The sequence below is a fragment of the Pistacia vera genome, unplaced genomic scaffold (genome assembly GCF_008641045.1).
Source record: "Pistacia vera cultivar Batoury unplaced genomic scaffold, PisVer_v2 Contig896, whole genome shotgun sequence".
NCBI lineage: Eukaryota > Viridiplantae > Streptophyta > Magnoliopsida > Sapindales > Anacardiaceae > Pistacia > Pistacia vera.
The window spans coordinates 160,891-176,849 of record NW_022196774.1 but is presented as its reverse complement, the minus strand read 5'-3'; the positions used below and the strand labels follow the sequence as shown (position 1 = coordinate 176,849).

The 15,959-nt window shown below is 43.6% G+C and overlaps 1 protein-coding gene across 1 annotated transcript; it reads left to right on the top strand.

The window, feature by feature from the left end:
* Positions 1–3,398: 3,398 nt before the first annotated feature.
* Positions 3,399–5,533, top strand: LOC116119552 (disease resistance protein At4g27190-like). The gene is made up of 3 exons (XM_031405490.1): positions 3,399–3,860; positions 3,959–4,267; positions 4,556–5,533. The coding sequence occupies exons 1-3, from the start codon at positions 3,399–3,401 to the stop codon at positions 5,531–5,533; spliced, it is 1,749 nt and encodes a 582-aa protein (XP_031261350.1).
* The last annotated feature ends 10,426 nt before the right edge of the window (positions 5,534–15,959 follow it).

Genomic DNA, 15,959 nt, shown 5'->3' with positions numbered 1-15,959 from the left:
AACCACATGACGCCAAATTTGCAAAGCTTCATCAGCTTGGACAAGGCATATTAGTCCAAAGTTAAGATAGGGAATGGAGAGTTTGTAGATGTCAATGGCAAAGGTGATGTGGCTATGCAAACTAAATCAGGTACCAAGCTAATTTCTAATGTTCTTTATGTTCCTGAAATAAGCCAAAGTTTGCTTAAAGTAGGACAAATGTTAGAGAGAAAATATGTCTTGCATTTTCAGGACCAATCTTGCAAAATTTTAGATAGTGAGGGCTGTGAACTTATGAAGTTTAGGATGATGGGAAAGAGCTTCCCCATTGAGTGGAAAAAAAATCAAAATTTAAGGCTCATAGTGCTAAGGTAGATGAATCTGAAATATGGCATAAAAGATTTGGCCATTTTCACTTCCATGGCCTTAAACAAATTCAAACCAAATAGCTGGTCCAGAACATGCTCAAAATTGATGAAATTAAGTTTGTATGCCCTACTTGTCAACTTGGCAAGCTGAGTAGACAAGCCTTTCCCATAAACCAAGCTTGCAGAGCTGCAGAGAAACTCCAACTCATCCACACATATGTATGTGGACCTATGCAAACACCTTCATTGAACGAGAGCAAATACTTTGTCTTGTTCCTTGATGATTGGTCTAGAATATGTTGGGTGTACTTCTTAAAACAAAAGAATGAAGTGGCTGCTACTTTTGGGAAGTTTAAGTTGCAAGTTGAAAACCAAACTGGTTTAAGTATTCAAATAGTGAGGAATGACAATGGGAGTGAGTATACTTCAAAGGAGTTTGAAACAATTTGCATAGAGGCTAAAATTAAGCACCAATATAGCAGACCCTATACTCCACAACAAAATGGAGTAAGTGAGAGGAGGAATAAGACTATTGTAGAAATGGCAAGATGTATGGTTGTTGAGAAGAAGCTACCGAAGTGTTTTTGGGTAGAGGTTGTTAACACTTCAGTCTATCTACTTAATAGGCTTCCCACAAAAGCCTTGATCAACCTAACTCCTTATGAAGCCTAGTATGAAGTCAAGCCAACTGTGGACAATCTAAGGGTCTTTGGAAGCATTTGTTATGTTCTTATTCCAGCAATCAAAACGAGTAAGTTGGATGACAAAGCAATCATAGGGATATTCATTGGATATAGCAATCAATCCAGAGCCTATAGAGTGTACATTTCAGAAACTAAGAAGATACATATTACTAGAGATGTTAAAGTTGATGAGAAAGGTGTCTGGAATTGGGAGGAAGACAAAGTTGATGAAGAGGTAAGACCACGGCTGACTGAAGCTGTCAGTGGTCAGAATTTTGAAGAACATGAAAGTGATGCAGAAGAGGAGTTCTCGGTTAGAGTTACCAGATCTTTGGTTAAGGTGTATGAGAGGTGCAACATGGTTTCACTTGAACCAACAAGCTTCTTTGAAGCAGCAAAATCAGAAGCTTGGAGAGTTGCTATTTAAGAGGAGTTAGCAATGATAGAGAAAAATCAGACCTAGAAATTTGTGGACAGACCAGATGATAGAAAAGTGATTCAAGTCAAGTGGATTTTCAAGAAGAAACTTAATCCGAACGGTTTAGTTCATAAGCATAAAGCTAGGCTGGTTGTCAAGGGATTTGCTCAACAATATGGAGTTGATTTTCAGGACACATTTGCACCCATGGCTAGGCATGATACAATTAGGTTACTACTTGCTCTAGCGGCACAATTTGGGTGGAAAATCTTTCAATTGGATGTCAAGTCTGCATTCTTGAATGGTTAGCTCAATGAAGAGATTTATATTGAGCAACCAGAAGGGTACCAAGTCAAGGGCCAGGAGAACAAAGTGTATCTTTTAATGAAGGCTTTGTATGGCCTAAAGCAGGCTCCTAGAGCCTGGTATAGCAGGATCAATGACTATTTGATCAGTCTGGGTCATTTGAGGAGGCCCAATGAGCACACCTTGTATGTGAGAGAGCTGGAAGAAGAATTGATTATTGTCTCACTCTATGTAGATGACATTCTCATCACTGGAAGTAGTCCAAGTCAGTTTAATGAGTTTAACGAAGTCATGCATTGTGAATTCGAAATGACAGACCTGGGAGAAATGTCCTACTTCCTTGGTATGGAAATCAATCAAGCTTCATGTGGGACATCAAAGGAAGTATTCTAATGAAGTTCTTAAAAGGTTTGGCATGGATAAGTGCAAATCAGTAGACACTCCACTAGTTGCAAATCAGAAACTGAGCAGAGAAGATAGGGTTGTGAAGGAAGATGGGGCTGTGAATGTAGATGAGGGTCTGTACAAAAGCTTAATAAGTTGTTTGTTGTACTTAATAGCAACCAGGCCTGATTTAATGTTTGCAACAAGTCTTCTCTCCATATGAGCAACCCGAGTGAAATTCATCTCAAGGTAGCCAAGAGGGTGCTGAGATACATTAAAGGCAGTCCTAAATTTGGTGTGTAGTTTAAGAGGTCTGAAAATTTTTAGCTTGTTGGATACTCGGACAGTGATTGGGCTGGATCCATTGATGATATGAGGAGTACTTCTGGCTATGTATTTTTCTTGAATTCAAATGTTATTTCTAGGCTGTCCAAAAAGCAGGAAACTATAGCTTAGTCCACAGCAGAAGCAGAATACATTTCTACTACTGCTGTCGTGAACCAAGCCATTTGGCTTAGGAAAATTCTGAATGATTTAAAGCAAACTCAAAAGAGGCCTACTGTGATCCTTTGTGATAATTAGTCTGCTATAGCAATGGCTAAAAACCTGTCTTGCATGGTCGTATGAAGCACATTAAAATTAAATTTCATGAGGTAAGGGAAGCTAAAGGAAATGGAGAAGTTGAGCTAGTCCATTGCAGGGGTGAAAACCAGGTGATAGACATCATGACCAAGGCTTTATCCAAAGCCAAGTTTGAAGATTTAAGGCTCAAACTTGGTGTTTCCAGCAAAAATATCAAGGAGTGTTGAAGCAAGTGATATTTTGCTGGAAATGCAAAAAACTTTGTCAATATTTTTGAAAGTTTTTTTTTTGCGGCAAGAGTTCAAAGTAGCTGTTCTGATTGCAGTAGTTAGAGCTGTTGTGTTGATGGATTTTGTGATGTAATTTGTGATAGGTTTAGTTGAAACCTGTAGTGTTTAAGTGTTGTATTAGACTGACATGAACTTTTATTAGTTGAATGTATCTAGTTTTAATTCAAATCTATAAAAATCTCAACTGCATTAGGTGAAACAGTGGATTGGTTTGTGTATAAATTAACCCTATATTTTTTATGAAAAACATAGCATATCCATGCAGCCGCCTCTCTCTTTTGCTTAATATCATTCTCCTCGTCACTTTCCAGCATAAAAACCAACAACCTTAATCCTTAGTACAGCAGTGGTACAGTCTGGTCAATTATTCTTTCGCTCCTGTCTGGAGATGAAGAACTTCATCAGGTTCCAATCAAATTGCAATGCTCTAGAAAAGCAGATGAAGAGTCTAACAGATCTTCAAAACAAAGTGAAAGAAGAAGTTGACTCGGCTTATACTCAAATAATAGAATGGCTCAGAGAAGTTCAACAATTCACGCTTGAAGTGGCACACACTGCTAGAATAGTCAATAACGGATGGTTCTTTAATTTCAAAGAAAATTGTAGACTTAGTAGGGAGACGGCCAGAATGTTCAAGGAAGTAGAAAGAATTCTGAAGGCTGGAAATCTTACTTCTCAAATGGTGGGTCTCAATTACTTGGCAAAAACAGTTGAGCACATCCCTAGACCTTCAATTGAAAGTCAATCTACAGCATCAAAAACTTTAGCCAAAATTATGAATCTATTGAATGACGATAATGTTTTGAGGATTGGTGTTTGGGGCATAGGAGGTGTTGGCAAAACTACTCTGGTAAAGAACTTGAACGACAATCTCAAAAACTCTTCTTCCACACAACAATTTGGCATGGTAATATGGGCTATTGTGTCCAAGGAAATGGATTTAAAAAGGATCCAAGTACAAATAGCAGAGAGATTGAATTTAAAGGTGCAAATGGAGAAATTGTGGACATATTAGCAATTCAACTTCATGAGAGGCTCCAACAGGTGCATAAATATCTTCTTATCCTTGATGATGTTTGGGAGGCAATTGACTTGGATTGTATCGACATCCCACAACCTAAAACTAATGCCGATTCTAAGATCATATTGACATCTTGCTCCCAAGAGGTATGCAGGGATATGAAGACTGATGAAGAAGTGAAATTGGAGACCGTGAATGATGAAGCATGGAAATTGTTTAGTAGAAATGTGGGGGAGGTAGCTACTTTAGACCATGTCACACCCTTGGCATGAGCAGTTTCTAGAGAATGCAGTGGCTTGCCATTTGCAATCATTGATGTGGGAACAGCTATAAGGGGAAAGACTATGGTTGAACTCTGGAGGGATATGCTTTGAGCGAGTTGCAAAAATCAATTCCTTATATGAAAGGCATAGAGGAAAAAGTCTACAAGCCCTTGTAGTGGAGCTACGATTCCTTACAGGGTAGAAACATAAAACCTTGTTTTCTATATTGTTCGTTTTATCCTAAGGATTTTTTCTATTAAGGTAAGTGAACTTGTAAATTGTTGGCTAGCTAAAGGTCTGTTAGATGAACAGCAAAGTTATGATGGCTTGCACAATAGAGGGATTGCTCTGATTGAAAATCTGATGGACTCTTGTTTACTGGAAGGAGGAGATCGTGAAGGCACTGTGAAGATGCATGATGTAGTTGGAGATGTTGCTATATGGATCTCTTCTTCCATGAAGGATGGATATAGGTCACTTGTTCGGTCAGGAACTGGTCTAGCACTAATTTCAGAAGCTAAAATGTCCGAGTCTCTCAAAAGAGTCTCTTTCATGAATAACAGATTAAGAAAGCTACCTGATCTTAGAATTCATTGTCCACAGACCTTCACTTTACTGCTACAAGGAAATCTCTCCCTTAAGATCATTCCTGATGGATTTCTGCAGGCATTTCAGTCACTCAGGATCTTAAATATCAGTGAAGCATGCATTCTGTCATTGCCTCAATCCATTCTCCAATTGATCGATCTTCGCATGCTTGTCTTAAAGGATTGTGTTTATCTTGATGACTTAACCCAAATAAGCAACCTTAATAAACTACTAGTGCTTGATTGCTCTACCACCAACATTACGAAACTGCCAGGCAGAATGGAAAATCTGAGCAACTTAAGGCAATTAAGCTTGTCCCGCACAAATAAACTAAAATCCATTAAATGTTGCATTATATCCCAATTGGTTTGTTTGGAAGTCCTGGATATGACACGCAGTGCTTATATTTGGAGTGTGAAGCAAGAGTCAAAAAATGGACAAGGCACTTTTGAAGAGCTCCAATGCCTTCAGCACTTACATGTCTTATCCATAAGATTGGAGGGCATTCCATCTCTTCACTATGAGGATCTTTTCTGGATATGTAGATTAAGACAATTCCAATTCTATACGGGTGCAACAGCGAAATCTCTGCCAATTAAACGTGAAGAACGATCAGTGATTTTAAGAGATATTGATCTTTCCCTAAAGTAGATTCCATGGTTGATAATTAAGGCAACTTCTCTCATCTAAATCACTGTGGAAAGCTGAAGAAAATGCTCGAAAACTTGATCAAAGATTCTCATGTCTTGTACAGTTTAAAATCACTCACTATTGAAAATTGGGAAACTGGTTCCAGAGACGACTTTCAGATAAGAGTATCCGCATCCCGATTTGATCTTCTTCCAAATCTAGAGGAACTTTATGTCTGTGGTCTCACGGCCCTAAAGAGCCTTTCAAAATTAGTTTGGTATTGTGCACTCATATTTTCTAGACTAAGACTACTAAAAATAACCCATTATCCCCAATTTGAACGTGTTTTCTTGTATTGTAATCGCTTCCTTAAGACAGAAAACCTTGAATACTCCTGCGACTTACTGAAAGAGCTCTTCCAAAATATACTTGGGAAGAAGAAATCTCCTAAGTATGTGGTTCCAAACCTCCAAGTAATTGATCTTGTTGATGCTTGATTTTGACACCAACTATTCGCACGTGAGAAATGCTAAGCGAGCTTAGAAGTCACACGTGGTTATGGAAGTATTTAGTTGAATAAAGGGTGAAGAATAATGTTTAAAGTGGTTCGGATGCTCACAAGGCGAATCCTACGTCCACTGATATTGTATTAATGAGTAGAGTCAGGTCGCATTCAACGAGTTGAGTTACAACATTGAGAATACAAAAGAGAGAGAGAGTATGCTATTCCAGAGTGAAATTAGCCAATCCCCCAAATGGGAGAAAAGCCCTCTATTTATAATAGGATGAATCAAGGTAATGATTACTAAATATGTGAGTGGGATGGAAGCCGGGCAAATCCTTCTCTGCGTCCCATTGCTCACCTGTCTGAGTGATTTCCTCGACTTGTGTAGGGATTGGACACGTGGAGCACCTCCGACCATTTGCCAACCTGGCGCACACCCACTACACTGGTAGGAGTATGCTACTCACGTCATCACGCAACGTGGCCGCATCTAAGTGGTCGTAGAACCTTCTTAAGTTCTGACTACCCATGCAGACAAAATTCTGCGTCAGCCCTACTTTTCCAGGCATAACAGAAGTCCCCTAGTTTTTAAGGATTGAGAATCGAACCTTAAGAACGTCACAATTATGCCTTGATTTGATATGTTCCAAATGACACCCAATCGATCCGACCTGGCTACAAGGAGGTCGCAAGACGTTTCCATAAGGGTGACCTGAAGTGGTCTCCTTCCGCAAGGTCTACGACCTGGACCAGACCTTATTCAATGTCATATTAATGCGCCTCTTATCTTGATCGAGGTCCGTGACCTGGTTATACTTAGCGTATTTTTTGCTGAAGGCAAGGAGTCACATCGTTTCACAATTGACCGTTGCATCGCTTCACAACTGACATGCGATGAAGAGTGTTTTATCCTAACGACCTCTTCAGATGTTATCCGTTGCGCTTTGGCAGCTAATCCATTAATGAAATACCTTTTGCTCTAACAAATGTGTCATATGCACAATAAGTGATAGCCATGCGCATTAAATGTAAGTCATGTTAAAACGACATTCCTTTTCAGGGTATTAAATGTGGATGAGGGCGCATTTAATGTGGTGGAGGGAAACGAGTTGTCCCTTGATTATTTCAACGGAGGGAAGCGATAATTTGATTTTTTGAAGCATGACGGTTACTCTTTCCTGTTGATTGACGACACGTGGTCGCAGTCAATGGCGAGAGATGACTTCCGTCCAAACGTCGCTTGGCTTCGGGAAAACCAATCGCCACTTCCTTCACTATAAAATGCCAGGCTCACCGCAAGCAATGTCACAATACTCACTTTTTCAGAGAGAGCAAGCATCTTTCGTGAGACCAAACTTTCCATCTTTCAGATTAGTGCACACTTGAAGTTCACAGAAGGTAGTTCAATCCTCACACTCCAGAGGTAAGGACGATTCTTTCATTACTTTCTCTTTCCTGTTTTGATGATAACCATGTGATAACGATGGGTGTTTGCCGGTGGTTGATCGGAGAAGAGGCTTTCCCCTAGGGTTTGAGTCTTTGGGGGTGGCCCCCAAGGATCCTTAGGGTTTTTCTAGGGTTTAAGGAAGATAGTGTTTATCTTTTCTTCCACGTCATTATACGAAACTATGTACAACAACTGAGTAATTCCTGCATGTCGCTCTTTTTAGACCGCGGAAGAAATGGACCCTTCAACGACCAGAACAGACGAGGAAACGAGCTCGCCGGTGCAGGACACCCGAGCGGGTCCCTCACAGGAAATCTTGTCAATAGCCATAGCAAAGGAAATTCAAAAAGCTGTAGACCAATACGCAATTAGCGTAGATGTCTACCAACATAGGACGTATACAGCTCAGAGTCTACCAGAGGGAATGGTTGTGATCTCCGAGAACATCTTCAAATGTGGAGCACTGATTCCTTTCCACCATTTTATAAGGTCGATCCTTGATCACTTCGGGGTCACACCGTTACAACTGATGCCAAATGCATATATAATAGCAGTGGCTATATATATCGCATGCGGCAAGAACGGTCTTGGCAAACTGACCATGCTGGAGCTCAGCTACTCGTATTCCTTAAAAAAGAGTAAAGACAAGGACTATTTTTACCTCTCGAAGCGATTTACGATTGAGGGAAGGATATACAGTTACCCCAGTAACGTCGAGGCGTATGAGATGAAATTTTTCTTTTTTCATTACGATGTCATTTGCCACTTTAGGGAACCGAGTAGGTCTTCCTTTCTTTTTCTTGGTGAATTTTCTTTCTTTTAATCTTTGCTAATGAACTTTTTTGCTTCTTCACAGTAAACAAGACAACCAGGTTGTTGGCTCTTGTTGACTTCAATAGAATAACTGCCTTCAGTCTTCTGTCCAAATAGAGTCGCAACGTAAGGCTGCTCGTGACAACCGTAAACTTGCAAAAATACGGCTTCTTCAACCCCGAAGCGACCTTGGAATCCTTACCAAATAAGTATCTGTATCTTTAGCCAACTTTGTTGTTTACATGCAGCGAACTATTTTGCTAACGATGTCTGCATGCAGCGACCATGCCACCGAAGGTGCCCAGGTCACTAAGAGCCAGGCAGTTCACCTTTCCTCTAGTCGGTGCCACGAGACCAACCAGGGCAGACCCCACCGATCCCCCCATTGGAAGAATGTCAACGAGGGTGTCGGCTCGAGCAGTAAACACTCCCCAACCTGCGACTACCTGACCTAACCAGAAAATCGTAGCCTAGAAATCGAAGAAGAGGAAGCAGCTTCGAGTCGAGGAGTCAGAGTCTAAGCCGGAGGGTCGCAACCTTTTCAGGCCTTCTACTTGAGAGGGCCCTCCGAGGGTGCGATAGGCACTGCACTTGCCCTTGAGGGTCCGCACGGGGGGCAAGGGAAGGTCGCGGCTCCTAGGAGGAGAGCGAGCAAAGAGCCAGCGGGCGAGATGCCACCTGCTGCGGGAACGGGCACTCCCTTGCTGGACTCTATAATGCAAATCCTGAAGCATTTGTAGCCGGTGATGTTTATCCTGTTAGAGTGCCAGCTCGCAGAGGCATTTGAGCAGTTTGTGGTCTCTAACCCCGTGGACCTGATGACCATGGCATTTCAGCTGCAAAGCCAAGTAAAAGGGGTTTGTCCTCGTCGAGGACTTTCTTACATTTTCTTACTTTTTTAATGAAAAGGAATTTAACCCTTGCTCTCTTTGCTATGCAATCCCTGCTCGCCATGCACCTGGCCCAACAGAAGACTCAATTGGGGGCTACCGAGGGGCTTGTCGAGCTGAGAGAAGAGAACGTGCGACAGAAACGGGACTTAGAAGCCACACAGACAGAAATGAACCTATCCACCGTTCAGACAAACCAATATCTTTCGGAGAGGAATGCTGCGCTCTGCACGATGGATTTTCATAAGGCCGAGCTCGAGAAGAGAGGAGAAGTTAAAGAGCTCCAAAGGACAGTGGCCAGACTCACCAAGGAGGCTGGTGAGAAAGAGCTGGAGCTATAGGCGAACTTCAAGCGAGCCTTATGAGCAGAGCAGGACAGAGTGCAGTTGTGAGAAACGTTCGAGAAGTAGAGGTGGGCACTGGAGGCAGAACTCAAATTTTCCCAAGGACGTGTCGCTTCGTTAACTGAAGAGATGAAGCGACAAGAGCTAGAAATTGAGAGGAGGGTCGTCGACTGGTCGACCCAGTCCATCTATGCCCTTTGACCAAAGAATCTGAATATAGACCTCACTGACCTTCCAGACGACTACCAGAGGATCCTCACTTCCATGGCACAGGCCGATGACGAGGAGGAAGGTCAAGGGCCTAATCCGGAGGATGAGCATCCAGAGGAGTACATCCCAGTGGAACCAATGGTCGACCAGGTGATCAGCGACCAACCTGGAGATATTGAGGTCGCGCCTTCGGGGCTTGGGAACGAAAGCTAGTGATGGCTTCTGCTTCTGCTTCTGCTTTCTATAACTATCCCTGTTGCTCGCAAATTTGTACTTGCTTTTTTAATTTTCAATAAATAAAGAAATTATTTCCTTAATCATTCATGAGTACTTATAATTTTTTGTACTTCACAAAAATTACATGTAGACACGAGATCGCTTTTCTAAATATTTGCAATAGTATTTGTACAAGTGATATACGCGAACAGAATGTCACACATGTGAGAAACAATATTACTTTAGAGCTTATCTCTTTTTTTTTTTTTTTTTTTTTTTACAAGGCTAAAAGAGTATTTACAAGAAAATTAGAAAATGAGTTCGCAAATTACTGATACTAGGGGCGAAGATGTTCAGCATTCCAAGCTCGTGGTACTTCAGAAGCGTTCAGCCTTTTAAGGTGATAAGTCTCCAGTCTTATCACTTTAGCGATGTGGTATGGGCCTTCCCAATTCGGCCCCAATACTCCCGTATTTGGTTCTCTTGTACCGAGAAGGAATTCTTTTAGAACAAGGTCGCTAGCCTGGAAGTCTCTTCTTCTAATCTCAAAGTCGAAGAACCTTTTCGCGCGCTGTTGGTAGGCTACTATCCTTAGCTGAGCCTTGCTACGATGTTCTTTAACTAAATCCAGACTTGTGCGCATAAGCGCTTCATTGTCTGTTTCATTGAACAGTTATCTTCGAAGTGAACCAGTTCCTACCTCCACAGGGATCATCGCCTCGCAGCCATATGCTAGCAAGAAAGGTGTTTCTAAAGTAGAGGTTCTCAGAGTTGTCATGTATGCTCATAGGATTTTAGGAAGGTCGTCGGCCAAATTACCCTTGGCAGGGCCAAGTTTGGCTTTCAAAGTATACTTGATGGTCTTGTTGACAGCTCCAACCTGACCATTTGCTTGCGGTCTTGCGACTGAGGTGAACTTTTTATGGATTCCCAGCTCATTGCAAAATTGCTTGAATTCCTTATTATCGAATTGCTTCCTATTATCAGAGATAGGTGTATGAGGAATTCCATAGTGGCACACTATGTTTTTTAAGATGAAGTCTTTGAGCTTTTTGGTAGTGATCACGGCCAAGGGTTCGACCTCAGCCCACTTGGTGAAGTAATCCACCGCGACCACCGTGTACTTGACTCCTCTCCTACCAACTGGCATGGGTCCAATAAGATCAATTCCCCACATAGAGAACAGCCAGGGGCTGGTCATGGTTATCAGCTGGTGGGAAGGAGCTCGCTATGTTTGCGAACCGCTGGCACTTGTCACACTTTTTTACAAAGTTGTCCACTTGTTGTTGGCAAAGGATCGCGCAGCAGTGTGATTACTGCAGATCCCTTTATGTATCTCCCTTATGATATAGTCTGCTTCCTCATCAGTTACACATAGGAGGAAATGAGCGTTAAACCCTCGCTTGTACAATTTATCTCCTATAAACGTGTAATAAGTAGCTCTAGTTCGCATGGTTCTTTCCTCGATCTTATCATTGGGCAAGGTCCCATCTCGGAGATACTGAATAATCGGGGTCATCTAGGAAACCAACTCGGTCACATTCACGGCCTATTTGGGCGAGCTGATACTAGGGATTTCTATGAACCAAACAGGAATACTTTTTGGCACATCTCAGTCCAGCGACGAGGCTATCTTTGCCAAGGCATCCGCAACATAATTACTATCTTTGAGGATCTATGTGATCGTGAAGTGCTTGAATGGCTCGTGCGCGGCCTTAGCTTTCTTCAAATAACTGATCATGTTTTCTTTATTGGCCTGATATTCCCCCAAGATCTGGTTAACAACCAGCATGGAGTGGCTATGAATGCTGATCGCTTTTGATCCCATTTCTCTTGACAACCGCAAGCCAGCGAGTAGAGCTTCATACTCAGCCTCGTTGTTGGTTGCTTTGAACCCAAATCAAAGAATGCCATGGATGCGAGTCCTTCGGGACTAAGGAGAAGAAGGCTTGCCCCGGCCCTTTTCCTGTTCGAGGATCCATCGACATAGAGACTCTAGGTTGACAGATTCTGAACAGTTTCCTGGGTGACTTCGCTGGCCTGTTGCTCAGATTCTTTGATTGGTTGATATGAGAATTCCGAAATGAAATCGGCAATAGCCTGCCCTTTAATGGTTGCTTTTGGTCTGTACTGCAGATCAAACTCACTTAGTTCCATAGCCCATTTGAGCAACTTACCCGAAGCCTCTGGTTTCTAGAGGGCTTGCTTGAGCGGATAGTTGGTCAATACATAGATTGTGTACTCGTGGAAATAAGGTCGCAACTTCCTAAAGGCGATCAGCAAGGCACAAGTTAATCGCTCCATTTCTAGATACCGCATTTTAGCGTCCAGCATACGCTTGCTCTCGTAATATACTAGCCATTAGACCCTGTCTTCTTCCCGAATTAGAGCTGCACTAGCCGCATACTGAGAGACGGACAGATATAGAAGAAGAATTTCCTGAGGGAGAGACTTGAACAGAAGAGGTGGCTTTCCGAGGTTCTCTTTTATGCTCTGGAACGCCTGTTCGCACTCGAGAGTCCATTTGAACTTCTTATTGGCCTTGAATATATTAAAGAATGGCAAGCAGCAGTCTGTTGCCTTTGATATGAAGCGACTGAGAGCCGCTATTCGCTCATTGAGACTTTGAATCTGTTTTCGGTTGGTCGGACTTTTCATATCAAGGAGAGCTTAGATCTTCTCGGGGTTGATTTCTATTCCCCTTTGGTTAACCATATACCCTAAGAATTTTCCCGAGGATACTCCGAACGAACACTTGAGAGGATTGAGCTTCATTCTATACCTCTGGAGTATACCGAACATCTCAGCGAGATGCGCTATGTGATCTGAAGCGACATGCGATTTGATCAGCATGTCATCAACATAGACTTCCATAAATTTCCTGATTTGCTCGGAAAACATTCGGTTAACCAGTTGCTGGTAAGTCGCCCCAGCATTCTTTAGGCCGAAGGGCATAACCTTGTAACAATATAGCCCCCAATCCGTCACAAAGGAGGTATGCTCTTCATCCAGTGCGTACATCGAAATCTGATTGTATCCCGAGTAGGCGTCTATAAAACTCAGCAACTCGTGCCCAGAGGTGGCAGTAACAAGCTGGTCGATTCTTGGCAAGGGAAAGTTGTCCTTCGGACAAGCTTTGTTTAGGTCGGTGAAGTCGATGCAAGTCCGCTATTTGCCATTCGACTTTTTCACCAAAACCGGGTTGGCAACCTAACTCAGGTAGAGTGTCTCTCAGATGGATCCGTTTAAGAGGAGATTATCTACCTCAACTTTCAAGGAAGCATATTGCTCTGGATCCATTACTCTTCTCTTCTGGCGAACCGGTCTGACCTCACTATCAATATTCAAGGCATGGCATATGATATTCGGGCTGATCCCGACCATGTCGGCATGAGTCCATGCGAATACGTTGATATTTTCCCTAGGGAAGTTGGTTAGGTCGTTGGCGAGCTAGGGGTTGAGATTACTTCCAATTCTCAACACTCAGCTTGGCTCGCTCTGATCGACTGAGACTTCAGATAGGTCCTCAATCGGCCCACTGCAAAGGCATTCCTGGATACGAGGGTCCATGTTATCCTCAGTTGGGCCAGGCTATGGCTCGATCCTGCTGATCGTCATTGCCTATTCAGGGATTCCGAGTGGAATGCCTTTTTCCCTTGCACACCATCTGCATTGCCCTTACATAGCAGTCGCGAGATGCGTGTTGAGATCCGCTTACTTCCCCTATCCCTGTCGGGGTGGGAAACTTCATCTTTAGATGGTAGATCGAGGTGACTGCTTTGAAGCTTCGTAGTAAAGGCCGTCCTAAGATGCCATTAAAAACGGATGGATAGTCTACTACTAGGAACTCAGTTATTTTGGTCATTTCATCGATATCACCCAACGTGGCCGAGAGCGAGATGTCCCCTTAGGAATCAAATGATCCCCGGTGAAACCGTACAATAAGATGGAGGCAGACTTCAGATCGGCCTCATCCAGTTTCATTCTTTCGAAAGCTCACTAGAACAAGATGTTCACGGCACTTCCATTGTCCACCAAAATTCTGTGGACCTCACACTGCTCTATCTCGGGTGTGATGACGAGAGCATCATCGTGGGGATGATGCAATCGTACCGCATCTTTCTTAGAGAAGGTGATTTCTTCCTCTCTGCGAACCTTCGCTGGTCACGGCGTTGTGTTCATCACACTTATGGGGTCATGACGGGCTGCGCAGGCAAAACTTTCATGAGCACCTCATGAATTTCTTGTGAGATGTGGTCCCCCAAAGATGATCCCTATACTGTAAAGACCTTTGCGACCACGACGCTTCTTTCCCGGTTCCTCTTGATTTTTCTCTTGAACAGGAGCAGAGTCATCGACGTACTCTTTGAAGTGCCCCTGCTTAATGAGGTCCTCAATTGCTTGCTTGAAGGCCCGACACTCATCGGTGTGGTGCCCATTATCCTGATGATAACAATATTACTTTTTATTGTTTCTAGCGGAAGAGGGATTTTTCATGGGCTCGAGCTCTCCGAGCAAACCGGCCTCCTCTGACTTATCCAGAATAGCCGTTACTGAGGCATTTAGAGGGGTGTATTGACTCTTGTCGCGATCGCAACGAGGAACTAGGGCGTAGGATTTCTTTGGCTCGTATCGCTACTTCTTTCCTTTTCGCTGATCGTCATTAGCCCATCTGCGATTAGCCCTCCTGTTCTCCCCCCGATCGGGAGCACTGCCCGAAGAACCGGGGTCGTAGCGGTTGAGGGCAGCCATAGAGTTTTCAATGCGGAGGTACTTTTTCGTAAGGTTGTAGAAACGGGTGAGGGAAACATCGTCCTTAGATTGCAGTTCCTTCCACAAATCTGTCTATGGGCGAACTCCCACAATAATGAGAGTTCGAACGGACTCTTCGAGAGTGTGAGCTACCTTGTGGAGCTCCCTGTGGAACCTGTTAATGTAAGATTGGAGGGGCTCGCCCCTCTCTTGCCTTATGTTGCTCAGGTAGCTTAGCGGCATCAAGAACTTCTTGTTCGCTTGGAAGTGTCTCAAAAATGTCGAGCTCATTTGAGGCCACAAGCTTACTGATCCCGCTGGGGGTGACCTAAACCATCGCTTGGCATAAGAGGTAAGGGTTACCGCCAAGCAACGGCATTTTGCCAAGTCAGAGACTTGGTGGAGTTCTATGAGGTCGTTGAATTCATACAGATGATCCTGCGGATCAGAATTCCCATCGAATGCTCACATGTCGGGCTTTCTGAATCTTGACGGGAGGGGAGCAACTAATACTGCCAGAGAAAAGGAAGTGTCCTCTACGACCTACCCTTGCTCATTTCGCTGAGCCTTAAGCTGATCCAAAGCTCGCTATAGCTCCTCAATCTGAGGCAGTGGCGATATCTGGGGATCACTTTCCGTAACGTGGGTTCGACCCTCGCGGTTGCGATTGAGGAAAGATAGTAGGTCGGATTTCTCCTCACCACAGCCGACAGTTCCGGCCAAGCTCGACACACGCTAGCTGGAGTTGTGTGATGGCATTGAGTGATTCGGGGAACCTTCCCGACCTCCACGGTGGTGCAAACTGACTCGCGGATGGTGGGAATCCCCTGCACGATGACGATCAAAGCCGTCATTTTGGCGATAATGGGAATCTCCCCGCCTTGCACTTTTGTGGGAGTGCTCGCGCGACGTGGCACAGGATGGCTCAAGCAACGACATGTCACCGAGTCGCAATGCCACGGGTATTCTACCCGGGGCATGATCAGTGTTCGCTGGTCCCTCAGAGCCTTTAGGTCCACTGTGCGCCACTTGTTTTCCCTTTTTTTGACGCGCCACAATATGTGCGGTATAGGCTTTTGCCCTTTTCCATGTTTTCACGCGACCTACAAGTGTTTTTTGCGGTGGCACCTCCTCATTTGATTCAGGTGGCACGACCCGATCCAATCGGTTTAGCCTTTGGCTGACCATTTGGAGAGTATTATTGAACCTCTCTAGGTAACTCATGACAGCGGATCAAGTCGTGAGCTTTAGGGCTGCAAAAAATCGGTTA